We start from the raw sequence: 26,212 nt of genomic DNA on the forward strand, positions 1-26,212 counted from the left end.
TCACAGTTTCTCTCCGAAAATATGTGGTGAAACACTTACCCCCTTACGTTTTACAGCTCTACACACACAACCTTTGTGTGTGTGTGTGTGTGTGTGTGTGTGCGTGCGGACATCACCCAGCTGCACACACCCATCAGAAAGAATGATGGGAGACTCACAATGATTTATGACTGTTAGCCTCAAACCTGTGTTTGAGTAAATCTTGTGCTGAGGTGAACTTAAACAGCTGTTTTTGGTTTAAATACTGTCTCCAGACGTCTCTCTCCTCCCCCGTGTCTGTCTGTCAGTCTGTCTCTCTGCGGTTTAGATGACTGATAAAGCCAGTGCTGACTTGAACTCTCTCTGCACTGTCTGAAGACTACCGCTCAGTACCAGCTCAGCCTTAAGGGCCTGCTTTGCTTCAGACTTTTACAGAAAAACGCAGTGCTCGTAATAGAATTTAAGGCTGTTGAAAGGAAAGACTCCAAATCTGTTGAAAAGTGGCACTGATAAGCGTGAAACTTTGCCATATGTCTGACTATGAGTGAAGTGGGTCAGAGCTTTGTGTTGTTTTCTCTGCTATGGAAATGAGTTTGAAGTCCAGCTGGTTGCGCGGCGAGGGACTCGCACACTCGAACACTGGGTGCTGGAACGCTCTGAAAAGATATGAGGGGAGGAGAGATGACCAGAGGAGGGGAGAGATGAGAAACCGTGTGTGTCCAGCGGTCCTGCATTCCTCTGCACTTGTGATAATGGAAGCCCCATGGCGTATGATGAGTGAGTAAAGCCCTCAAAGAGTGTGTGCTTCTGTGAGAGGATTGGGGCTTTTAAAGGGCTTTCTACCCTCATAGTGTATGAGATGTGTGTGTGGACCAAGCGGGTCAGAACAGCCTTGTTAGGATGTCTGGAACACCCCCCACCCCCATCATTCATACACATACACACACATATCACACAAAGAAGACTGCCTAATGAGAGATTTTGGAGAAAGGTCAGAGAAAAAAAGGTGAGGAGGGGGAATTTTTTGGACCCGGAGAGGGTGAAGACATATTTAGGCCAGGAAAATGGGGGTTGGGGTGCTCAAGATTTGTGTTTTTCTGAGAGAGGTTAGTCACGCTCCGCTGAGCAGCTGACACTTAATTACTGTTTGGAGGGAGTTGCAGGATTTACTGGGTCAACAGAATATTTTATAAACGGCTTTAGAAAAGCATTTCGTGTCTGAGAGTGAAAGATGGAGGGTAAAAAACAGAGGTAGAAAGCATTTTTACTGCCTCTGCTTATAGTGACCTATAAAGGTCTGGCGCCTGAGTGATGAGGGACGGCATTTGTGCTGGGACAGGAGTTTGAGTTGGAAGTTATGGCTGAGAGTCCAGAATATTTCACTCAACCACAAGCAGGCAGGGCCGGATTTACGCATAGGCATTCTAGGCACGTGCCTATACTTGCTCGTCCAGGGGGGGGCCCAAACACAATGAAGATATATATAATATTTTTGTTATACTATGGGATATCTACAACAGTAAGAGAAACAAAACCCCAGAAAACATTGAGCAAATAAATATAACAAACAATAGAGTAAAAATGACAAACTATTTCCATGTCTTCAGCTTTTTTTATGTACGTAAATCACGCTTTTTTTCTCCCGCTCTCTCTCACGCACACACATAGACACGCACTCGCACACACACGTGGAGACGCGGACAGAAACTTGTCATCAGCGCTGTGACTGCCCCACGAATTTATCAATAAAAGAGTTTCGCAGCTGAAAAGCTACATGACATTTCTCAGTAGCGAGGTTCTTGAAGCAGTTCAACTTAAAGATTCTCTATTAGTAGATGCTGCTGCCGAATACTGCTGAGAGATGCACAGACGCATGTATTCACACGCGCTTAATCTCTCCCTCTCTCTTTCGCTCTCTCTCTCTAATAACCGCATTAGACTGCATTAATAACTGCGTTAGCCTGCTGCATATCAATGGCTCAAGCCTCTGTTATTAGCTCTAAAATTACGTTTTGGAATTTGCAACGAAAGGTTTGGGATGAGGTGTGTAAAAAATTAGCTAGTTCAACACCCACGAGATTTCAGGACGGAAACATGTCAAATGTCTTGAAACAAATCATCTGAACAATTGATGTGTGATTGTGACTCCAGGCCTTTAAAATTATTAGAGAAATAATGCACTCCCGAAGTGGTTATGTGGCCACTGGCCGCGCCTATTAATGGAATGAAATGCAATTTGTTTGAATTCTCAAACAAATTAAGAACCTACATTCGATTTTTATTGACTGAAAGCAAGCGCTTACTGCGATAGAAAACACTGTAACGTTTCCACTGATTAAGAAATATTTTTGTTTGCTTGGGTGGTAATATTAGGCCTATTATATTAATAGGGAAGGGGGGAAGGTAGAAAACATGATCTGATGGACCCTCCAGAGCAAAACGGCCAATGTGATTGAGTGGATGGACGGACACACCGACTGCATTAAATAGAAAGTGATACATTCAGAATTCGAGAGGCTTGTTTGGACATAATAGATGCTTAATTATCCTCAAAGACAGTACAATGCTGCTTTTCATCAGTCCAGCTAATTCTGGCTGCTTTGAGTCTTGCGTCTTACAGAGACCATCCTCTCTTTCAACAGGAGAACAGCTTTTGTTACCGTTAATTGCTTTTCCTGCTAACAGAACTCTGAACCAGGATGTCGTGTTATTGACAAAAAAGTCACTCCCACACTGACAATGGTGCTGAGTTGTTAGTAAATGTGTCTGTAGGAAGCTGGCTGATGTGTGAATGTGAGTTCTGTAATCTGTGTGGGTCCATATGTGAGTGTACGTCTCTGTGTGAGCTGCTGCTTCAGTCCTTTTGCCTTCATATCCATGGAGCGTTCAGGAAGAATGGCATCCCGCGGCGATGATTCCATTCTCTTCAGACAGTATGCTCCTATTATCTCACAGCACGCGGGCGAATCATTGCCATGGAGATCACAAGCAGAGGATAAAGAGCACACTCACGCAGCCAGAGTCACAAACACAAAACACATACCATATAAGCAGATCTGTGTACATGGCGAAACCCTCATTTGAGATGATCCAGTCAAATGTGAGATTGAAAAAGCTCTTTTATTGGGGAAAACACACTTCAGTTGCTTTTTACCTACCATTTGTGGTGTTAGTGGAAACAAACGTCCCACCGTTGTCAGTGCTGTGGGGTCTTCGTGTTTTTTCAGTTTTGAATGCTGACATGTTGAGAAGCAGAAGAGCAAAAGAGTGGTGTTTTAATACACACATTTGATAATGTACACCGTGTGTACACAGCTGAGGAGAGACAGAGAGAAAACACAGATGTGAGGACTGTGAGTCTCTGGAGCGGATACCAGCAGGACCGACGGACACATTCAAAGACACACGTCAACTCTCTTTCTTTTGAGTGTGAGTGGATGTTAGTCAGGGTTGCGAATGTTCTTGTGTGTTTGTGAGTGTCATTTTGGATGTTTATGTTTGATGATTCACCGCAACAAGCAAGTACAGTGGCGGTGCTTTCGGTGCCAAGAACGTCATTATCATAATCCCAAGAAAATCACTATGTATTCTCCCGTTGCAGTAGCTGTTACATCATACTTCTGTGTGATGTGTTTATTTAAGTGCTGTTGTTACATTATAATCTGGTGGCAGTGATAGCAGAGAACCATGCAGTCCTTCAACATTATGACCTTTTGTGTTTGCACGAGCCAAGTCTACGACATTTTAATGCCAGTCCGTTGTCAATGAAGCTCTAATTAATCATTCTGAATGATCATCCTTATCAGCTCCAGCCATTCATCTTTAATTGGGAATTTGAAATACTAAAAGGGCAAAGTAACGCCTCAGCATAGATGGCTCGATTACTGTCCTGCCCTTTGATAACAGTACTTATGACAGAAACTGAAAACTGCAGTTTTGCTCTGCAACAGCTGATTATTCTGTGTTTTTCAGAATGCGTGGTCTGTTCTCCACCATCATCGTGGTGCTAGTGGCCTTAATGATCGTGACCACAGAGGCTGGGAAAAACAAGAAAGGTATAAAATATTGGTCTCTTCCAATATTCTCACATCTCTCCCCTCTTTCCTTTCTTCCATTATTTCAGCTCTCATATAGAATTATATCCTGTGATGTCTTGCTTTGAATCTTAAGGCTGGAATACACTACTTTTTGGACAGATTTTGCCCCAGTTTGCAGGCTGGACAAGTCAGTGCTAGTTGCTGAAAATCTGAGCCACTCTGCAAATTTTGGGCATTTTATAGAAAATGGCATAGTTTATGATGGGCACAGGCTCCAATTTTTAGCATCAGACTGTGATTTCATCCAGCCAAAGGATTTCAAACATGTTATTTTTATTTGTTATTCAAGCATGATATTTTAGAATGCATATTTATTGCTTTCATTTGTCATACTTCTATAAAAGAGGGGCGCATGTTTGCTGTCTTAGGAACGACTTGTTACAGTTGTTACTGTATAATTCCCATTTTTTTTTCCTGTAACCATTTACAAAGTTGACCAGTGTGATGCCTAGTGTTTTAAAACCTATTCTGATTATAAAAGTCGTGTAGTGTTAGTGTATTGTCTGGGCAGTTTTGCATGAGTTTATGTACATAAAGTAATGCTGCTGCCCGTGTGTCATGAGACAGAGAAGAATAAAGGAGGTAAGGGTGGTTCGGACTGTGCGGAGTGGCGTTATGGCAGTTGTGTGGCCAATAATGGGGACTGTGGCGCAGGCACAAGGGAAGGCACCTGCAATGAGCAGACCAAGAAAGTCAAATGCCGAGTGCCCTGCAACTGGAAGAAAAACTTTGGGGGTGAGTGAAACTGATAAATCAGCTGAAATCTTCTCATCATTTCTTATTATATTTAGCTATCGCTTTTATTTTTGGCATCTTTTATATTTAGTGTTTTTGTGCTGCTGTGTATTTCTGCTTTTTTCTGTACATTTCATATTATCTTACATAGTATATTGTAACTCATTTCATGCAGCCGACTGCAAGTATAAGTTTAGTAACTGGGGCGAGTGTGACGCAGCCACAAGCACAAAGAGCTGCACCGGCACTCTGGTAAAGGCTCTCTTCAGCGTCGACTGCCAGCAAACCATCTCTGTGTCCAAACCCTGCACCACCAAGGTCAAAAACAAACCCAAAGGTACATCCTCAACACTAAACCCAAAACTGACATTCAATGACGGAAGGCCTCTGCTCGATCGTTTTGTGCATGTTATGTTCAAATGTTAGTATTAAAAATAACATTCAACTAATAATAAATAATTATGACTAGTTTTTTTTTTTTATAAAATCTTCCTCAAACACACTTGGTTCAACAGGTGTTGTATGCAGTTGTTGGGTTTGGTTTGGCTGAATGGAAACAGTAACGCGTGTAATCTGCTCTGGTTGTGTAATCTTGGCCTGTTGGCCATGGTGGGTGTCTTGAGTGGGATTCTGAACTCAATAATGAATCTCTGCTCATACATAAGAGACCGATTTCTAAGTCAGTCCTTTCAAATCGTATGTTTGTGGTTAATATGCTTATCTGAATATGGATTCCAGCAATAATACGGTTGCATTATTTTAAAAGAGCATATGCATTTGCTAACCAGCGTGAGACGGGGAGGCGTCGTCAAGAGGTTCGGGTTTACCGCTGGATCTGAATAATGAGATTTTGTGTCAATCTCTCCACAGGAAAGAAAGGCAAGGGGAAAGCGAACTAAAAGAGCAAGAGATCCAGAGCAGCAGTAATCACCCTGTGATCATCCGTCATCCAAACACGGCCTTTTATATCTCTACTCAGTGTTCTTCAGCATGAGCGGGACTCGCACTACAGCCACAAACACATAGCTTTAGAAGACTATGACAGAGTAACAGCTGAGTATTTGACATTTTACATGACTGTTTCATGTGTGAGAGGGAGGGGAGAATAAAATGCCGTTGTTTAGCGTGTGGTGCCCTGTCATTGACCCATTCCTCTGATGTTTCCCTCCAGCACAGATCTCTCGCACTTGCTCTCTCTCTCTACTATCTATCAGCCATGTAAGCCTCAGGCCTCTCATTCGCTAAAGGACAACAATCAATAGAACTCAATCAGACACGTCTATATTATTACTGTTTTAATTCAAATTTGGTTTTGTAAAATTATGTAATTTACAGGATTATATTACTAGTGGGGTATACAAGTAGTGATTGGATAAGTTACCCTTCTCTTTTTTTGTATTCTAAAATATAAAACTGAGTGTTGTTTGAAATAAACGAGTTCCCTTTTTCTATAAAAGGTGTAGTTTATGTAAAAGCAAAAATACGCCAATACTGTTACTTTTCCTTTTGACTTGACTGTTACTAACAGATCCAAGGGTGACAGAGGGTTATGAGCATTAAACTGCATGGAGAAGAGACTGTTCCCTCTTGTGCAAACCTGTTTTATAAGCATTTAAGACAGTAAAATTTTGTTACTGAGTGTTGTGTGTAGTGTTAACTAAAGGTAAATGAGTGATGACAGTTCATTATTAAAGACAACTAAGCCCTCCAAATTTCTCATTATGCAAACCAATATGTGTGTTCATGAATATGCAAAGAATAAGCATCTGTCTCTCCTCCTGGTCAGTGCGCTTAAGAGCTTTATTAAGCTTTATGCAATAGAAAAAGAACCACACACTCTTATGTACACTGGCTCTTTAAGGGCAGTGGTAGATAAGTCAACAAATACAGTGTTCATTCCATCAGCTTCACTGGGGGTAATAATCATTGACTTTGCCCTTCAGCTGGTACAGTTAAATGGGGGATGTCTTTATTAATTCCTATACAATTTACATTTTATAAACATTTGAAGTGACCAAAGGAAAGAGAGCATAAAGTCATTTTGCTGTATTGGTCATCTAATAGAATTTTCAGAATTGCAGAAGACAATATTTAGTAACTGATCGGATTGCATGATTGAATTTCTTTAGTATAGTTACAAAAGGAGTTACAGTTTCATAACTCTCTTAGAGATACTGATATTCCAATGTGAAGTCTTCTTAGAGTTGCAGCACAGTTGGGGATGCTTTTATAAAAGCATGTATTTGAATGACTAAGATATGCAGTGAACAGCCTACTTCAACATACAGTCCATGTATCAGAAGAAGACCAAAGCAACTGGCAAGTTTAAAACATTCAGAAAAATGGAAATCTGGTTTTAAATTCTTTTTCAATGGCATACTAGTCACTTAGTCTGTCTTTACCACTCATTATAAAGAGATTCAGAGCTGGTTTGGAGATACAGATGCTATGAATGGAAATTTGATTATGAGGTAGAAACATGAAACCAAACCCAAGACGTTAAAGAGGCAAGTTTCTGCATCTTAAAATGATGCTAATGACTGAATAATCTCTCTTCCAGACCAGGCCTAATAACAGACCGGCGCGCCATGACCTCTTTGGTTTAATGCTTTAAAGTCTGTAATTGCTGAAACTGGCAGCTTGTTAATAATGTAACATCATGAGCCCTAAAACATCAACACATTTCTTCCTCTGTGCTAATTCTGACCACTGTGGGAGATCATTCCTGCTGGTTTACATGCTGCTGTTTCATCAGTTACAAACTGTGTATTTAAATATAAACTAGGCAAAACTATATTGCACCATGAGAAAACAATATCATGAAGTGAAAATCTACTAAATCAACATTGTGTTTAACGGGGAAATAAAACCAATTTTCCATTTCTCAAATTTACGGACAGTCCTTTGTGCCCCGATTTTAAATGAAATGCTTGAAATTGAACATCTTATAAACAGGTTAAATAAATGTACTAGTCATCTCCTATTTTTTTCCAAGTATATCACAAATTATAAATGGTTTCAACAGTTTTGCATACAGACAACAATACAATTAATATTTAATCTGTAAAATCACATGAAGATCACCAACCAAACACAAGAGGAACACAAACATCCATACATTAAATGCAGGGAAGAAATAATACTTTCAAGAGCATATATTCATCATAACTAAACATATTTACACACCTCTGTACGATCAAACTCTTACAGTGACATTTCTCAGCTCAGTATAGAGTGTCTCATCCCATTTAAAGTCTATAATGCCTATCCTAATCCATTGAGGAGATCCTTTTCAATTTTGACCTATTCCAGAACCTCAAGAGGATCAAGCTAAGAGGATAATGACGACTAACTTCTCCCAGGCTGAACCACAGGCCCTGAATTTGTCCCTATGAATGTAATGGAATACACAGCTGTTGTGGTCAGCAAGCAGCTGCCATCTGTGACTTCCTTCATTTGGAAAGTGGAAGGTGCAGGTGTAGGAAACTGAATTTCACTTGGGAGCATCATGCTTTCAGGGACAGTCAAACAGGAAGCTTTTCCATATGTTATGGGTTTTGGCTGTGGTATGTTCTCCAGTCACATCTTCTTCACCTCTGTATGACGAATGTGCATCCTGTCACAGAAGTCTGATTTAGAAACAGTGTTAATACTAACCAAGAGGACTTGATCAATATCATTTGTGCTATACTGGGAATATAAATGAGTCAATAAAATCCTATTATTCACCAAGTCTCTTTTGGTTTGTATTTGCTGATATTCTGTCTCTTCACGTTTGGAAAAATGAGCCATTGGCCTCTCTAAAGCATTGTTATTGTCTTGATCTTCACATTACTCTAGTGCAAAAATTCCAGTGGTCTTAGCAGTAGAGCAATGATCAGATTACTGGAAAAGTCATTTGTTTCATGACCTCAGCTTGTTTTCTTCAGTGATTCAGTCTCTTGTACATTGCTCCATCATCCTATTGTAAACACTGATTCCTTAATACATGAACGTTTGGTTATGACACACTGTTTCAGCATTATGGGACTATGAAGCCTCACAACGTACTGCACAGTACCGGCACAGCCTTTGTACCTTCCATATCATATCTCCATCATCGCTGGCTGCTTCTTCCCTTAGTTCATCTGGTGCCAATGTTCTTATACTGGCACATGAGCAGGTTTTTGAAGGTCTTTTTGAAGGTGGCGTTACAGAGTGCATAGCAAGCGGGGTTGATGGTACTGTTGACGTAGCAGAGCCAGTAGCCAATGGCCCAGACTGTGTCTGGAACGCACGACTGGCAGAACGTGCTGATTAAAACCATCACATTGTATGGCGTCCATGTGATAATGAAGGCCAGCAGGATGGCAAAGATTGTCTTTGTCACTTTCTTCTCTCGTGCTGCCATCTGCCTTTTCCTCTTCACCTGGCTGCGGGCGATGCTGGCAAACTTGCGTGCCACTGTGCGGGGACGGTTCACAGGGATGGAGCGCTTCTCGCCGGTACTGTTTGGTGGGACGATCTCGATGGCTGTGATACATTCGTCTCCCGCTTGTTTGGTGACTATCTTGATCTTGGACCATTTGGATTGAGGGTTGAGTTTAGGTACGGCAGTGGGCACGGGTGTCAAGCCGGCCTCTGAAGTCGCCTCACTTTTCGCTCGTTCTTTAAGCTCTTTAGGCGCTATGCTGGCTGTGCTGGAGTCGTTCGAGCTCTCCTTCTCCTCCGGCTGCACGCAGGAGTCCGCTTTAGCGGACACCACAGACTCGTCTAGTTTGCCATTCTTCATGGTGTCCACCGTAGAACAGGTATCCAGGCTAGGTTTAGGAGGAGACTGGTTGTTGTTGTTCTGCTTCAAGATGTGACTCTTGAGCAGACCACTAGATTTCTGGCCTTTCTTCTCCTTTTCCTCAGGGTTCTGCTTGGACACACGGCTGCGGCTGGCCAGAGAGATGTGCACATAAAGCACCGTCATGATGACCACTGGCAGGTAGAAGGCAGCGATGGCCGTGCCAAACGTGACAGCGGGGTTGGAAAGGAACTGGATGTAACATTCACCAGGTGCTACGGTTCGTGCTCCGACAATGAACTGCCAGAACAGGATAGCGGGAGCCCACAGGATGAATGACAGGATCCAGGCGGAGGCGATCATGAGGCCGGCCATCTTGGTGGTTCTGCGTGTGGGATAACTCAGGGGTTTGGTCACACAGAAGTATCGGTCGAAGCTGATGATTAACAGGTTCATGACTGAAGCGTTGCTGACCACATAATCCAGTGCGAGCCACAGGTCACACACAACAGGGCCAAGTGGCCAGTAGCCCTTGATGATGTAAACGGTGTAAAGGTTCATGGAGAACACACCGATGATGAGATCTGCACAGGCCAGGCTGAAGAGGAAGTAGTTGTTGACGGTCTGTAGGTGTCGATTGACCTTGATTGAGAGCATGACGAGGATGTTGCCCACAACGGTGACAAAACTGAGGGATCCTGTAACCAGTGCAATGAAGACCATCTCCACCGTTTTGTGCGGGCTGTCACCGTCCGCCTCAACCGCTGCACACAAGCCATTGGTGCTGCTGCTGTCACAAGTGAAGTTGGCATCACTGGATTCGTTGCTCAATGAGCCTGAAATACACACACAACACACAGACAATGTTATAAATGACAAAAATTAGAGATGCACCGATCGATCGGCCAGGGATCGGAATCGGCTGATTTTCCTCATGATCGGCCCGGATCGGTGACTGGCCGATCAGTCTCACTTCTTTCAGATTCTGAGCCAATCCGTTTTGTTACCAGCGGGCAGTGGCACAGGCAATAACGTCAGCCACGCATTCTCGCTCTCTTCTCTCCGACAACCCCTTCTCTCTCACACACGTCTCATTTGCTCCAGTTAAATAGTGCTTGTATTGCACATTATTTTAGTCATTCCCGCAAGTTTCACGCTTATACCAAGCGCACGTGCACCACCACTGATCTATATTAGTGGAGCGCACAATCCGCGTTCAGTCTCAAACAGCTTGTGAGCCACAAATACCAAAATGAGTGACTAACTGCGCTAAAACGTTCAAATACATAAAAAATTATGTCAAAATGCCCATCTTGGCGAGTATCCAGTTAAACACAGTCAGTTTCGGAACGTTAAATAGTTGAGAAAGAGAACGCATGTTGTGTAACAGTATATTGGGTCCGTGGATAAACTCTTAAAGGGACCGCAGTCCAATATTCCTGCTGCTGTCTGTCATGTTAATCAAAGAACAAAAGACAAAGAAAATCACTTTCTGCTCTTGACTCCATGCGTTTTATAACTTTAATGGTAAGCATTAATCTGTATTTAATTTTTACAATGAAGACTACGGAAATTAAAGTAATCAAATGTAAAATAACACTGGATGTGTTATTTTACATTTGATCACTTTAATTTCTGTAGTATTTCTTACCTGAATAAAAACTTAATTAACCTGAAAAACTTTTTCTGAAAGAAGTTTCATAGCTCTCTTTATTCTATTGCATTTATTTGTGCTGTTGTTTGCAATTTTTGTATTTGTTCTTATTTTATTACTGACTTTTTACTTTTTTTATGAAAATAAAACTTTGTGTTGAAGAAAAGTATATTTTTGTTTGTATAGGCTGTCAATTATAGTTCTTAAAAAGAAAATCGGCAAAAATCGGTATCGGCAGATCACACTGACAAACAAATCGGAAATCGGAATCAGCCAAGAAAATTGCAATCGGTGCATCCCTAACAAAAATAATAAATGACGCTTAGTTTCTGGCAATACTGTCAGCTTGATTGCACAGACACTTGATTGGAAGAGAGCTGAACTGGATGAAGACACACCTGAATCATCAATGAACTGACTTTAACTGAAAAAATTGACTTTGTTATTGTCCTCCTGCATTATTGACAAACTTTTTTCTGTTTAACACTGTAAAGCCTCGTACACACCGGGACGATTATCGCGCGCGCTTATCGTCGACGTTTTTCGACGCGTCTTTTGTGTTCATACCCAAGCGATTTTCGCAGGTGATTGCCGAGTGAACGTGCAAATTCACTCCCTGACATTAGATAGCGCTTAATGAAAAACAGAAATACCCCGGTACACATCGAATCCTATTTGATCTGCAATTCCTCTCCATAACAACTCCCTCTTATTGAGATTTTTGTAGTCGCTGTCGGGTTTGTCATAAAGCCCTTTGTGTTCAGACACCAATGAGACCAGCAGCTCTACATTCATCTTGCCTCGATGCATCTTCTTGGTCTACTTACTTCCTCTTCGTCGTTAGGTATCAGTGTGTGCTCGGCAAGACCGTTGTGTGCTTGAGCGCTACCTGAACGCCCTGAACAAGCCTTAAAGCTGCTTTGACACAACCTGTATTGTATAAAGCGCTATATAAATAAAGGTGACTTGACTTGACAAAAATAAAGATTTAAGAATGTGTGGATGCAATCACTGAAACTAATCATAGACTGATAAAAATATAAGCAGTGGGGAAACAGCATTCATTATGATGCATACTACTGCAGAGCATTCATTTGCATCTTGAAATATAAATATGCTGTTTATATTAAAAGGAAGAGTCCCAGTTCTCCGTGACTTTTGTAATCATGCCCAGGGGCGGACTGGCCATCGGGAGCACCGGGACATTTCCCGGTGGCCTGATGGTCATTCTGGCCTGCCGGCTGCCGCTGTGCAGTCGATCAGGCTGACGTGCAATAGGCTGGTATGCAACTGCGAATTAATTGACGGACTTATGAATCTACGAATCAGGCGATCGCGGAGTGAAAATGACACCACCACATGACCCAACATCAGCGAAGCACTGCCTAATTGGCTATATCCAGAGGCAGGCTTTATCATAGAAAATTGTGCAAAAAATGGAGCGTAAACGCAAAGGAGGAGCAGAGAGGGAACGTATAAAAAGGAGAAAAGCCCTGGCCACAGACGCAGCAAGTTGCTGCAAAATCACAGAAGTCTTGGTGTAATCGGTGAAACACTCTGGTGGGCTAAAGATGAGGCCTTGAGGAAAGTATTTGAAAGGTTTGCAAAGCCTGACCATGCACTTTACACAGATCTGGTCATCACTATGGAAAAATTTGAAAAGGATGTGACCATGAAACCTGTCATCCGAAATAAGGCCCAAGGGTACAAGGCTGCTCTCCTAAAGTATGAAACCATACTGACAGCTGAGATTTTCCTCAGGATTTTTGAGCGGACAACCCCTCTTAGTAATTATTTACAAACAAGTGGCATGGATTTTGCTTCAGCACAGCACTTGGTGACAGGAACAGAGGATAGCTTGAGAAAGTGTGCCCGGGACTTTGAGGGTGTGAAGAGGGCAGCAGATGACTTTGTTGAATGGGCCAATGGCATTCTGGAGAAGCTTCAGGACATGGCCTGGGGTGGAGTCAAATTCCCGGCCTGATTTACTGTCCCAGTCCGCCACTGATCGTGCCCATATGGAAAGAAATAAATCAAGGAAGAAAATCCTTTGGGACACCATTGTACATTTGTCCCAGCTGGCAAGAAATCACTTATAGCTGTTACAGTTATCATGAAACATACAGCCCTATACATCGCAGTCTAATTTACTTTTTTTCTTGCAGTTTTCTGGAATCAAACATTAATTCAAACAATTTCTTCTTCTTGAACAGTATTAATCACAGTCTGGTGTAGTGAAGTACTGTAATGGCATTATGTTGAATTCAGGTGTCAGACTTTGAATAATCCCTACAAAATAACGAAATGCTTTGATTAAAATAATATAAAATTGTATATTTCTAAATAATAAAATATTAACATTTTTATATATATATATATATATACACACACACACGCACACACACACACACACACACACACACACATATATATATATATATATATATATATATATATATATATGCACTTTATATTCTATTTCCATTCTATCTACTTGTTTTCTTTTATTATAACAAATTTGACCATCTAACACACTCTCTATTAACACACTCTTCCCTTGGATTTGTGTTCTAGCTACGTTTCTTTTATTATATAAAAAAAACTTGACCCTCTAACACTAGCTCTATCTATTTCTTTTCTATCTACTTTTTATTCTTTTTACTAATTAAAAAAACCTTACTACGTGTACTGCGTTAGAGTAACCAGGACTTATATATTGTTGCTCTTTTGTTGGTTTGATTGCTTCAGTTGTCCTCATTTGTAAGTTGCTTTAGATAAAAGCATCTTCTAAATGATTAAATGTTAAAGTATATATGTATATGTATAAAATGTATCTAAACATTGGCACTAACGTGACGAAAGAATAGTCATTAGGTCATTAGGGTCAAACAACACTGTACTGTTATATATGCTCCTAAATCTTTATACAAATAGTTATTGTACTAGATCTCAATCGTACATTCAGTTTAAAAGTTCCTAAAGTATGAATTTGGTAAATGTGCTTTCTCTTTTTATTCCCCTTGGACTTGGAATGATCTGAAAACTGTAGTTAAACTAGAGACACTGCCATCCTTGAGTAGTTTTAAATGTCTTTTGCAAACTGCTTTAAAGGAATCTTGTTAGCGTTTTTCCTGATCTTATTTTGCTTAATTGCTGAGTGTGAGTATTGTGTTTTTATGTCAAAGGATTGATGTGCTGCCGTCTTGACCAGGTCTCCCTGGAAGAAGAGATTGTGAAGTCTCAATTCTGTCAATGGGATTTTCCTGGCTAAATAAAGGATAAATAAATAAATAAATGTAATGTATTCAAAATGAGTTTTGTTCAGTGTTATTATTAAATACAAACCAGACATTTTCTATAATTTATTATGAAATATTTGGTAACAGTAAGGTTCACTTTATTAAAATTAGAAAAACATTAAAACATTAATGTATGATACTTTTTTCAACATATATTTTTTTAATTGTATAAATTAACAATGTATTAAGAACAAACAATGAATAATGATAATTAACAATGAATTAATGGTATATTTACAAAATAACATGAACCTAGATACAAGTTGTAAAAATGACTGCTCATTGTTAGTTCATGACACCTAATGCACTAATTGAAGCTTATTGTAAAGTGTTACCAACTAATTACTGATCTACGCATTTTTTGTTGAAATCTGACAGTGTGAGAGCATTTAGCCATCGGGTTAGCAATCTCAGGTGAAAAGAAGATTGATTGAATCCTCATGATTAATAACATAAAATGAATATTTATATTGCTTCCTTTATCATAGATATACAAGTAAGGATCTTGTTTTATGAAATATTGAGGGTTTTGGCATGCCATTTGAGAATGTGGGCTGCTTTTCTAGAGGTTTCGTCATGATGCATGCTGCATGCTAAACTTTTATGAGAGACAGTGCAGGACACCCTGCACTTCCATATAAAAAGGCAAGTAAAAAAATGCATAAATGACTCATTGAATGCATAAATGTGAGAAGGTTTTGGTTTCAGGTCATGAATGATCTATCACCTTCATGTATACTTCTAAGAAGCTGTTGTCATACTGAAAGTATTAATCCATTGTGTAAAAACCTATTTAAAGCAACTCAAGTCGACACTAAATGCACAAAATACACTAAAGCAAGTGCATCAGAACAAACACAAATATCTTTAAGTGTTTTAAAGACTCTTTACTATTGCCCTTTTTAATTTCTAGAGGAGTATTTTCTGTCATATATTTTGAAGGTTGCCATCTTCTGGATAACCAGAGAAACTACAACCCATCACCATGAATAAACACAGCTAAAGACTTGCAAAGACTGCCTCCCTAAATTATTCAAAGCTTCAAACTACTAATGATAAGTGAAGACATAATCTTTTTTACTATTCAATCTGAAATCCAGTTTCCCACCAGAAGAAGGACCCCGACCAAACCTCTCTCTTTATCTTTATTCTCTCTTAAACCCACCTGACTGATCATCAGCAGGCATCAAAGTGCTGCCACAATCCTGACGGCCAGACACCACATATCCTATTCCTTTTGAAAGCTTCTGACAAACAGACACACATTCTCTCCTCCTCGCTCATGCCAAAACAGATCACACTTCTTGAAGACGGTGGCTATTGGTACTTCAGAGATTAGAAAGTTGATATAGTATGGGTCTTGTTCTGTATTTCCCCCTCGGGTGCAGGTGATTCAGTGTGGGGGGAGGATTCTTTACCCCTTATCAAATATGAACCAGCGATTACTCAACTGTGGATTCGAGCAGAGCGGAAAGATAAGTGCCAGGCCTCATTAAATATGAATCAAGAATATTCATCTGATATAACTGAGGGAGAAAGCTCTCCAGGACTGTTTTATTTTGCTTTCTTGTACAATTTGACTCTGTACACAAACCCCAACCCACTCCAGTGAAGCAGAACAGCTGAAGATCTATGTGTGTCAAGCTGCTATAGAGCCAGGGTTAGTACATTTTATTATTTAAATGTATTTATTATTTTATTATTTATCATTTTATTTTAGTATTTTAAGGCAGCCAAAGTCATTGCACTGATTTGTATCATTTAATGGAAAATTTCTTAGCAAATTTGAGTGTTATTACTATCTACAGGCATTTTCTTGTGTAATGCAGTTGCATTGCAAAGGTTTTATAATATACCATCAATTTGATTTGTAGCCTGTTAACTGTAAATATTTTTCTTAACAAAAATGTGTTAATTTAGTTTTGATTGCAGTTTTGTTAATGATAATACTGATCATCATCTGTCCTACTGTCAGTACAGTAAGTGTGTGCAGATGTGTCAAGATGAAAAGCAGAACCTCATCTAACCACACACACAACACGTGCACATGCTCTGTTGCACACATCACACACATGCATCGCAGAACCAGAGGCAGGGTGTGCTGATCACTCACAGACAGAAGTCCTGCACGTATGGCCAGTTGAAAAGCTCCACTTCGGTTGAAAGCTTGACTTTTCAATTAAAATTTTCAATTTCAATTTTGTCATTAAATATCTCACAGTTGGAATCAGAATTCATAAACAGAATAATACCAGTAGAAAGCTTAGCATTCAAAAATGAAAATCTGTTTACACAAACAGTCTGAGACACATTCATCCTCAAAGTGAATGTATAATGAGACATTCGATGTCAGGACAAATCACTCTCTCTTATGGTTGCATTTTCTTGGTGTTTGCTTTACATTCAATGATATTCATTTCTTTCCACAGGTCGGGTATAAGGTTTTGGGTTTTTTTCCATCCATGAAGACCTTTAAAAACACTGTCCCCTCAATGCTGCAGGGCTGCACGGAAACGTCACCTGAAAGAACCTGCATTGTTTATGTTAGTTTGTTTTGTTTGAGGGGTTTCCCCTCTTCTGAAGGTTAATATTCAGAGAGTCAAAGCTCTTTGAGGATGGAGTGACATTTGTGTGCTGAGAGGGTGGCTGAGCTTTGAACCAGATGCTCGTGTCAGGAGATAATAACAGTCTGGAACATTTCGACATGCTGCCAAACATCTCAGCAAAGCCCACTCTAAACATTAGATTCTTGCCATTATCTGTAGATTTTGAACAGATTGTGGAGTTGCATAAAGCAGCACTTTGCAGTTTCATTGAAATTGATGGCAAGCAAAGCCACCACCCTCCTCCAAACCGCAGCTGATTCTATCTGGGCCGTTTTTTTGCAGTCTGCATCCGATGGGCGGAACTGAATATCCATAACAGAGTCTCAAATTAACCGATGATTCCCATATCTCACTGCATTATGAATACGTGATGCTGACTGTGTATGCCAGTGAAACCAGACACTCAATGTACATCCAGTTATAGTCCAAGAATAATATATTATATGAGGAGCTGTGAAAGCTTATTTATGGATTCGATCTGGGATTTTGTTATCCATTATGCTCCTAGAAAGGGTCAACAACAAACGTCCACTAAACTGCAGCAACCTCTCAAACCTACCAAATGATTTAGTACCATAAATGCATGATGCAGCCTCAAAATGGCTAAACAATTATTGCATGCACAATTAAGCAAGTTTCTGAAGTTGGCAGGATGCAGATGCAGAGAGGGTGATCAGTGCTCAGCCTGCAGCAGTGAGATATGAGGGGTCTGATCTCAGCTGGCTCTCAGCACCGCAGCAGCTCCGTGCCTGATCACAGCCCCATGCCAACGCCGCGCAGATGTATTCCTCTGCCTCATTCTGTGCTCCTCAGCTCAATGTCCTAAGCGAGTCGATGCGGGACCTGCTTGACAGAGCTTTGAAAACAATAGCTGTCTAACCGGTCTACAGTTACCAAGAGGATGGTAATCTGTGTCCACAGAATGACCCCAGAGAGGAGAGCAGTGACATGTCATTGATGTGTCAAGACGTTATTAATAGTGCTCATTTCTAAATGAACACCATTAGGCTGAAGGAGAGCTCCATGGCTTATATAATCATAATAATTCATCTACTTTTACCCGCTCTCACCTCTACTCATCTCTCTCTCTGGACACATTCTGCACATTAACTCCTTATTGATGACCCTTATCTCTCCCTCTCTCTCAAGCACATTCGCTCTGTTTGACTACTTTTGCTCAAGGCAATTATCAAATACATGTGGTTAGACAGACAAAAATTCTTAAACACAAACCAAACACTAAATCCTTCTAAATATATTTAAAACTGACATAACTGCATAATTACATGCCATAGAAATAAAGAATAAAAAGCCAATATGTAATACTACAGTTACATTACATTGTAAAACATGAATATAATAATAATTATATATTATTACTGCTCTCTTTTAAAATGTGTTATTATTAAGATAAATACAGAGAGAGAGAGAGCGTGTGGAGAAAAGAGAGAACAAACCAACCGGAATCACCAGGTATTCTGCCACACATTATAGCAATGTTTGTGTAAGTACCTTCAAAAAGCCTGTTATTTTTCATTGGAGACTCTTACCTTCTTTCTGAGCATTTTGCTAGAGCATTTTGGCTATTTGGCTGTGTGTACAGTGAGGCAGTGACACTCTGTCAAAAATACAGTGAAAGACATTTCCAGAGTCTCCTAAGCGAGTCACAAACTGAGACTTTTTATGTAAGCTGTCATTCTCTCCGCGGTGTGTCTGCTGTGCTAAGCACAGGGATGCAAAAGACAGCAGCTGTTGCTCCAACACTTCTCTGCTTCACACGCACACGGGCACACTCTTACATGTTCATAATGGCTAAACGCTTCTAATTTTAAATTTAATTGAATGACAGAGAACAGGAAGGGAGTCAACTCAGCTGCAGAGGATTTGACTATGGATGTAGTCACACACGCTTGTCTGCACAAACAAATGCATGCACACCAACAAACACACGGATGCTGCTCTTTTAATGACTCTATTGGGACTAAAAGCAGAAAGCCTCCAGTTACCAGCTGGCAGCTCGAAAACATAAAGCCATCTGCTACCAAATATACTTTTCCCCACCAGTATAACAAAAATCACACATGAATATCTATTAATTAACATAAACACCTATAACAATGTGTCAGCATATGAATAAAAAGCTGAAAGGTTCCATATAACCATCAAAAAAAAATTAATTAGTGTTGTAGTATAGTGTAGCCTGTCTTTCCAGGACATTTTTCCAATTTTCATTGGGACTAGCAATGGAAAGCGTCTTTGACAATCAAAAGTTAAAGTTTGTTAACAAGGCACCCAGGACACACAGACAAATACACAGACGGCGCACAGGCCTCTGCAGATTCGGACAGACATCACAGTGGGAGTGTGTGTGGGCTGCTTTGTGGTCTGTTCATCAGACTACTCCTTAGATTCTGCTATGTGCTCGTTATAAGATCCCCCATACTGGCCACTGGCAAACTGATGACTCTCTCGTTCTCTCTCCCACACACACAAACACACACAATTCTAATTCTCTGAATATTGGATCGAAATCAGGCACAATGCCCTGCTGTGCTACAGTTTAGCAGCACTGATTAAGCTGATCAGCACACAGATGAGCAAAACATCAAAAGCATCGTGACAAGTGACGCGGCATCCTTACATGGTGAATGCATACCTTGACACTAGGGGTCTAACAACTAAAAATCAAGTCAGGAATCTTGGTGTGATTCTGGAGACAGACCTTAGTTTCAGTAGTCATGTCAAAGCAGTAATTAAATCAGCATACTGTCATCTAAAAAACATTGCAAGAATTAGATGTTTTGTTTCCAGTCAAGACTTGGAGAAACTTGTTCATGCCTTTATCACCAGCAGGGTGGACTATTGTAATGGTCTCCTCACCGGCCTTCCCAAGAAGACCATTAGACAGCTGCAGCTCATCCAGAACGCTGCTGCCAGAATTCTGACTAGAACCAGAAAATCTGAGCATATCACACCAGTCCTCAGGTCCTTACACTGGCTTCCAGTTATATTTAGGATTGATTTTAAAGTACTTTTACTCGTTTATAAATCACTCAATGGCCTAGGACCTAAATACATAGCAGATATGTTCACTGATTATAAACCTAACAGACCACTCAGATCATTAGGATCGAGTCAGTTAGAAATACCAAGGGTTCACACAAAACAAGGGGAGTCCGCTTTTAGTTATCATGCCACCCGCAGTTGGAATCAGCTTCCAGAAGAGATCAGATGTGCTAAAACAAGTCACATTTAAATGCATACTCAAAACTCATCTGTTTAGCTGTGCATTTATTGAATGAGCATAGTGCAACTGATTGCACTGTATTTTATGTATAATCATTTTCTATTCCTAACTGTTTTAAATTCATTTGAAACCTTTTAAATCAATTTTTAAATCATTTTCAAAGTTTTTAAATTCCTTGTTTTATTGTTGTGATTATTATTTTTTATTTTCTTTTATGTAAAGCACTTTGAATTACCATTGTGTATGAAATGTGCTATATAAATAAACTTGCCTTGCCTTGCCTTACATCAGTTATAGGCTTGAGAACACATTTTTGTTTACAAATTTAGTTTAAAGAACTAGTGGAATATTCTAGTTGTTTCTGATTGGCAGATAGTATAAGAGAGATGGTGAGGTGGGTGATTAATTACACACACCGGCCCACAACTCACACAGTTATCAGCATTATCCTCTCTAGTAGGTGAAAACAAATTTGTCTAAGTCATTGTCTGACAACTTCCAGTGGCATTAGGTGGTATTCATTATTGATAAGTGCAAAGGTCAGCATTGCTTTTCTCCCAAGGTGCTGAAAGATACAATAAACTCCACTGATATGGCAATTTGAGTCAACTCCCTTGAGAAATTAAAGCACATGAATTAACCAAATCTGAACTCTTGGCATGCCAAGTCACAGCGGATCCCCAAATCTACAAGAATCAACCTGGGGAAAGAAAAGATTTCTCACACAATGAAGTGTGGAGATTTAATTCAATCAAAGGTGATGGTTTCAGAAGATATGACCGGTTGAAATCCTTGTTGTAGTGATCTACCATTAAAATAATGAATAAAAAAAATCTCATTACTGTCAGTCCTTATGTGCATATTTTCATAATCTGAGGTCTTTGTATGTTCCCTCAAAGCAATTAGGTGTATGCTGACAGTAGAGGGCGCCATTTGGGATCAGAATCTGCTTTGATGTCCCATGAGAGGCTGTACATGATGTTATAACTATCTGCTCAAGTCTTCTGCACAGTAATGATATAACTATACTGAAATGTAAATGCAACTAAAATATACTACGACTAAAGAGATGTCACAGGTGATGCAACTGTTGGTGACCAGTAGTGGGATGCTCAGGGCTTTGTTTAGAGCTACAAGCCAATCCTGCTGCTTCAGCTGTTAAAGCTGTGTTCTCTCTCCCTGTTGAGATCCCACAGAGAACTGGCTGTGTCTCCAGGCATTTCAATCTTTTCTCAGAGTGTTTGTGTGTGAGTGTAACCGGGTGAAACAGCAGCATAGCGACACACTTTCTACTGTGAAACTGGGTTAACACCCTGCCAGAGACAAAGAGAGAGAGAGAGAGAGAGAGAGAGAGAGTGAGGGAGAGGAAGAATGAGAAAACCCGACACACCGAGAGAGACTTCAGACTTTACCAGTTCACACAGTGAGAATCATGGTCACAGAATCAAAGAGCCGCCGTCATGCACAGCAGTGAGATGTGATTGAGTCGGTCTGAGATAACGGAAATGAAAGATTTGTATTCTTTTAAAATGCTCTCTGAGTAAACTGTGACTGACACTCATTCTTTTAGTTTCCTTCTCCCATGTTCAGTGCCCCAAAATGTCCATGTTTTCTGTTTTAATGTCAGTTTGGAGAGAGGAGTCTGTGCAAGTATCTGAGGGGGCATGTGTGTCTGCTCTGTGGTTATATCCACTCTGCTTCTTATGAGCTTTAAAGGCAAATTTGAGAACTGAATCCAATGCACAGAGTATTTAGATAAAATATAAATGTGCATTCTGTGCTGCATATGGGATTATTTGATGGTTCATTGAAAGAGAGGCATTACTGATACATGTCGCTGAGGTTTACTTTTCCCCCTTTCTCATCTATTTCATCTATTTAAAACCAGAACAGAACAGTTGGAACAGACAGAAAGTCATTGCATGTTCAAATATACATTATATGTATATATTGATTGACTGGGAAAGAGAGAGAGAGAGAGAGAGAGAGAGAGAGAGAGAGATTTAAGGATTTTTTTCACAATTTGATTGTGCATCAAACTTCACAAAGGAAATACAAAGGATATATTGTGGTGGGGGAATGGTATTGGGCTGTTACTACTATGCATTAATCATAAAGCACAAGCTACAGAAAGAGACCACAGAGGCTTGAGAATCAGGTCCTGATAGATCAGTTAACAGAGTGGCAGAGATAGAGTGGAGAGAAACCAATGATGAATTGGCCGGAAATTCCTTTCTGCCTAAAACCTACACTAATCTACATGTAAACACTAATCTCACCTAAATGTCAATCATCCCTTGTCAAATCCTTCCTCACCCAATGCATCAGGACATCCTGCAAAAATCACCACAGAATCACTGAACAGTCACACACACACACACACACACACACACAAAACACTCTTATAAACCATGTTTAAGTTGTTTGATGTTTATATTCCCATTTCCCCCACAAAAGCATATCATAGTTTTGTTTGTTTGTTTGTTTGGAGCAAATTAGAGCCAAAACTGTTTAAGTTACTAGCCTTGGTTTATTGGTTCATTTAACTCTATCTAGAATTAACAAAAGCATTATGGCATGAATGCAATCACAGACCTATCCATGTTTCTTCAAACCGCCCCACTTCAAAATCTTATTCTATTTTACCATGTAATGTATAATTTAAGTTCAATATTTCAAATTGAACTGAAATAATTTGATTACATGTATGCTTCTTAAGATTTTTTTGGACTACATTTTTTGTTGTTGTTGTTCCCAGTCTTTACTTTGAGGTATATAGTGAATAGGATAAACAGGGTTAGCCATTCTGCTGGTGTTTATAAGTACCATTTATTCTTATTTCATATGCTTTTCCAGTTCACACTGACATGGTGTAAATGGATCTACAAAAGCATATAGCCTACTTAGACAATAACAGAAACCCTGAACATATTCATCGTGGAAAACATTACCGGACAATTGGGTTTTTGTTGGAATAACACCACTACAGTCACAAATGTGTTACTTTGGACATGGTCTCAGTATGTACTCACACAATGGACACATTGGTCGTAAATTTCTGTTGTGATAAGAAACCCTTTCTTTTCTAACTCTTTCTTGTCATATTAAACTTGACGCCTTCACTCGCAACTTACCGTTGAAGTTCCAGGGCGCGAGTCCCTCTGCTCCAGTGCTGTTAGTTACATTCATGTTGCATGATTTTAAAAATGCTCAGCCAGCCAGAAGAAAAAAAAGAAAAAGAATCCACCCTTCCTCCTTCACTCCGTCAAGTTTTTCCTCAAGATTATTAGAAGGGCTGTCCTCATGTTGTTTTTCACATCATGCGCTCTTGACGCGCGCGGCTCTCGCCATCGGAGAGAAGCTCATTAAGTCTCCATCGCGACTGGCGGCTCACCTAAACACACCTCGAGCGAATGGTTTTCTCTAGATCGAGTCGGTTTACAATCCGCCAGATGTGGCTCCCATCTGCGCGAGCGGCTCTGATCTCTTTCCAGGAGTTTAGCGCGCGGCTGAGGCAGCGGACTTTCAATGATGTCATCCTCCGGCTCCAGCCAATCACCTGAGAGTCCGCAGGTTCGACTGAATCAACCTATAGCTCCTGTCCTGTGAACCCAGCGCTGTCTGTTCCCGCAAACTCTAAAACAGATAAATGCATTTACTGCAATAACCACCTTAGAGACTGTCAGACCTCATTACAGGACATGGCTAACCATAGGCGGAGGGCGTACCATCTACCAAGGTGTGAATTATGGCGGTTTGTCAAAACAGAAGATTCAAAACAAAAGGTTAAGGGGTCTTAAAGTATGTTTGAGGTCAACTGTGGTTTCTAACGTTTCAGTAAAGACAAAATGTAGATTAAAAGTGCGCATTTACTCAACTGGCAGTAAGCATCGCGTTCGCCTGCTGAGGTAAAGCAAGAGGATCGAGGACGCTCGAGAATAATTAGGATCACACTGGCAAAACACAAATGGACCTAAATATTTACACTTCACTTACAAGCAAGTAAGTAGTGATTTGGAAAAGACAATTTGTGTGGCTCCTCAACAGATTGCGCCCTGAAAATAGCCAAATGAAATTCCTTTAAAACGTCGAACCAATGACAGTTATTGCATAGGTCTGTATACTTCGCTCACTGGGTAAAACTATCAAGCCTAGGGGTTGGAAGAGTGTTTTTTGTCCCCCTCCAAAATATAGAGTTAAACTATTTTGAAAACGTTTACAACCCAGATCTTCTTATTATTCCAGTTCTTTAAAAAAGACGCCCAAAAAAACATAGTAGCCTACAGTTTAAAACTTTCAGTCCATTAAAACCGATCATTTTTTAACTTGTTTAAATAAAACCAACTACTACTAATTTAAAAAGAAACTTTTAACATACTTGGATGAGCTTTGATTTTACCATATGTTGTAGACAGAAATTACATTTTTTTTACGCATGCACAAAACAAACTACGTAAAATAAAAAGTTGTTGTAGGTTGCCACTGATCTAACGTCGTTTTTCCCTTCTCACTTGTAATTAAGATCTGGATTTGGGGAGGGGAACCTGATCCTAGACCCGTTATCCCGGAGCAGCAGCTGGAGTCCCATAGCATCTGTGGTCATATACACAAATTATGCACGCGTTCAGGGGAAGGCTAAGATTTCCCCAGCCGTACAGACGCTCCGCCCATGTGGCTTGTGTCTGTACATCGGTATAATTGATTATGATGAGTGTGGCTCTCAACATTTGCCAGGCTCTTGAGCGCAGCACACAAGTTCAGCACCATCGCTCATGGACAGCGCCCTACAACTCGAGCTTTCAGGTCTATTCCAGAAATATCACGTTATAAGTTAGAAATAAAAACAGGCGTTGTACTTTTTATAGTGTCATGTTTTTCCAAAACAACAGCAAAGATTTTGCTGTTTCTCTCCAGAGATTTTTGAAACAGCTGAATGGTTGCTGTCTGTCGTTAGTGCGTGAACTGGCACCAGAGCAATGAATGACAACCGCACGCGTTTAGACCCGCCAGAGGCTGTGTGTTCTCTGATAGTGTGTATAGTCGAAAGGCATAACGTTTTAAAGTATACGAGTATTTTGTAACTTGTGTAAGGTTTATGGATGACAATTCACCAACAAACATAGCCCTTTCTCGACCTCAACAGCCCCTCTCGGCAGATTCAGATGGTTTGCACACAGATTCGCGGATTAATCTGGCAGCTGTCTCACAGCAGACAAAAATTAGATTGATGCCAGCCAAAACAGAGAGATCGCGAACAGAAAATGATTTCAATGGCAGCACAGAGCAGAAACCTCACAGCCACTAACAACCCGGAACGAAATCATCTAAATCAGCCGCAGACGGAACGTTCTTTCAGTCAGAACGCGCTCCGCCGCAGATGAGCAGCGCTGTTAATTAAAGTACACAAGCGTAAAATGTGGAATAAAGAAAGCACGTTCTGTAACTAAGTTTACAAATATGTAGTCAATCAGTTCGCCTTGTCTTATTCATTTTGCTGCTACCAAATTACTATTTGTCATTTGCATGTGCCGTTTATGCAATAAGACATAGGCTAAATGTCGCCCATCATTTAGGAGAGACAGCTCTTTAAGTTGATGTTCTAATGATGAGCCTCACGAATTATTTATTTATTTACTTTTAGACTGTAGCAATTGAATGAGGCCAGGTAAATGCCTGTCACAATCGACAGCCATGCAACAACAAAAACAAAGAAAGGTATTTGGACATTTGAAGGGAACATTCACCCCAAAATATAAGTTCTGCTCTGATATTCAAACATTTGTAAATGAGGCTCAAGATACTATTTTGGGAAACTCTGGTTAAT

The 26,212-nt window shown here is 40.2% G+C and overlaps 2 protein-coding genes across 3 annotated transcripts in view; one reads left to right on the forward strand and one right to left on the reverse strand.

The window, feature by feature from the left end:
* The window catches only part of LOC107554637 (midkine-B-like), an 8,688-nt gene extending 2,464 nt beyond the window's left edge, over positions 1-6,224 (forward strand). The window contains exons 2-5 of the mRNA XM_016237211.1: positions 3,952-4,034; positions 4,644-4,811; positions 4,987-5,148; positions 5,682-6,224. Coding sequence (XP_016092697.1) covers positions 3,953-4,034; positions 4,644-4,811; positions 4,987-5,148; positions 5,682-5,710 — 441 coding nt within the window. The 5' untranslated portion in view covers position 3,952 and the 3' untranslated portion in view covers positions 5,711-6,224. The remainder of the gene's footprint in view (positions 1-3,951; positions 4,035-4,643; positions 4,812-4,986; positions 5,149-5,681) is intronic.
* Positions 6,225-6,303: 79 nt separating this feature from the next.
* LOC107554636 (muscarinic acetylcholine receptor M4-like) lies at positions 6,304-23,854 on the reverse strand. 2 transcript variants are annotated; one of them, XM_016237209.1, is made up of 2 exons: positions 23,523-23,854; positions 6,304-10,418 (listed from the first exon to the last, which is right to left on the reverse strand). In XM_016237209.1, exons 1-2 carry the CDS (start codon positions 23,575-23,577, stop codon positions 8,935-8,937), a joined length of 1,539 nt encoding a protein of 512 aa, XP_016092695.1. In that variant the 5' UTR covers positions 23,578-23,854; the 3' UTR covers positions 6,304-8,934. The 2 variants fall into 2 exon arrangements, with proteins under 2 accessions (XP_016092695.1, XP_016092696.1); XM_016237210.1 differs by lacking the exon at positions 23,523-23,854 and adding an exon at positions 12,064-12,070.
* Between the last annotated feature and the right edge of the window lie 2,358 nt (positions 23,855-26,212).

This window comes from Sinocyclocheilus grahami, unplaced genomic scaffold, assembly GCF_001515645.1.
Source record: "Sinocyclocheilus grahami isolate Dianchi unplaced genomic scaffold, SAMN03320097.WGS_v1.1 scaffold508.1, whole genome shotgun sequence".
NCBI classification, from domain to species: Eukaryota; Metazoa; Chordata; class Actinopteri; order Cypriniformes; family Cyprinidae; genus Sinocyclocheilus; species Sinocyclocheilus grahami.

Coding starts and splice junctions, on each gene's coding strand:
- LOC107554636 (XM_016237209.1), bottom strand. CDS start 23,577: ATGAATGTAACTAACAGCACTGGAGCAGAGGGACTCGCGCCCTGGAAC. Junction 10,419..23,522: donor CGCGCCCTGGAACTTCAACG/GTAAGTTGCGAG, acceptor TGTGTATTTCAG/GCTCATTGAGCAACGAATCC.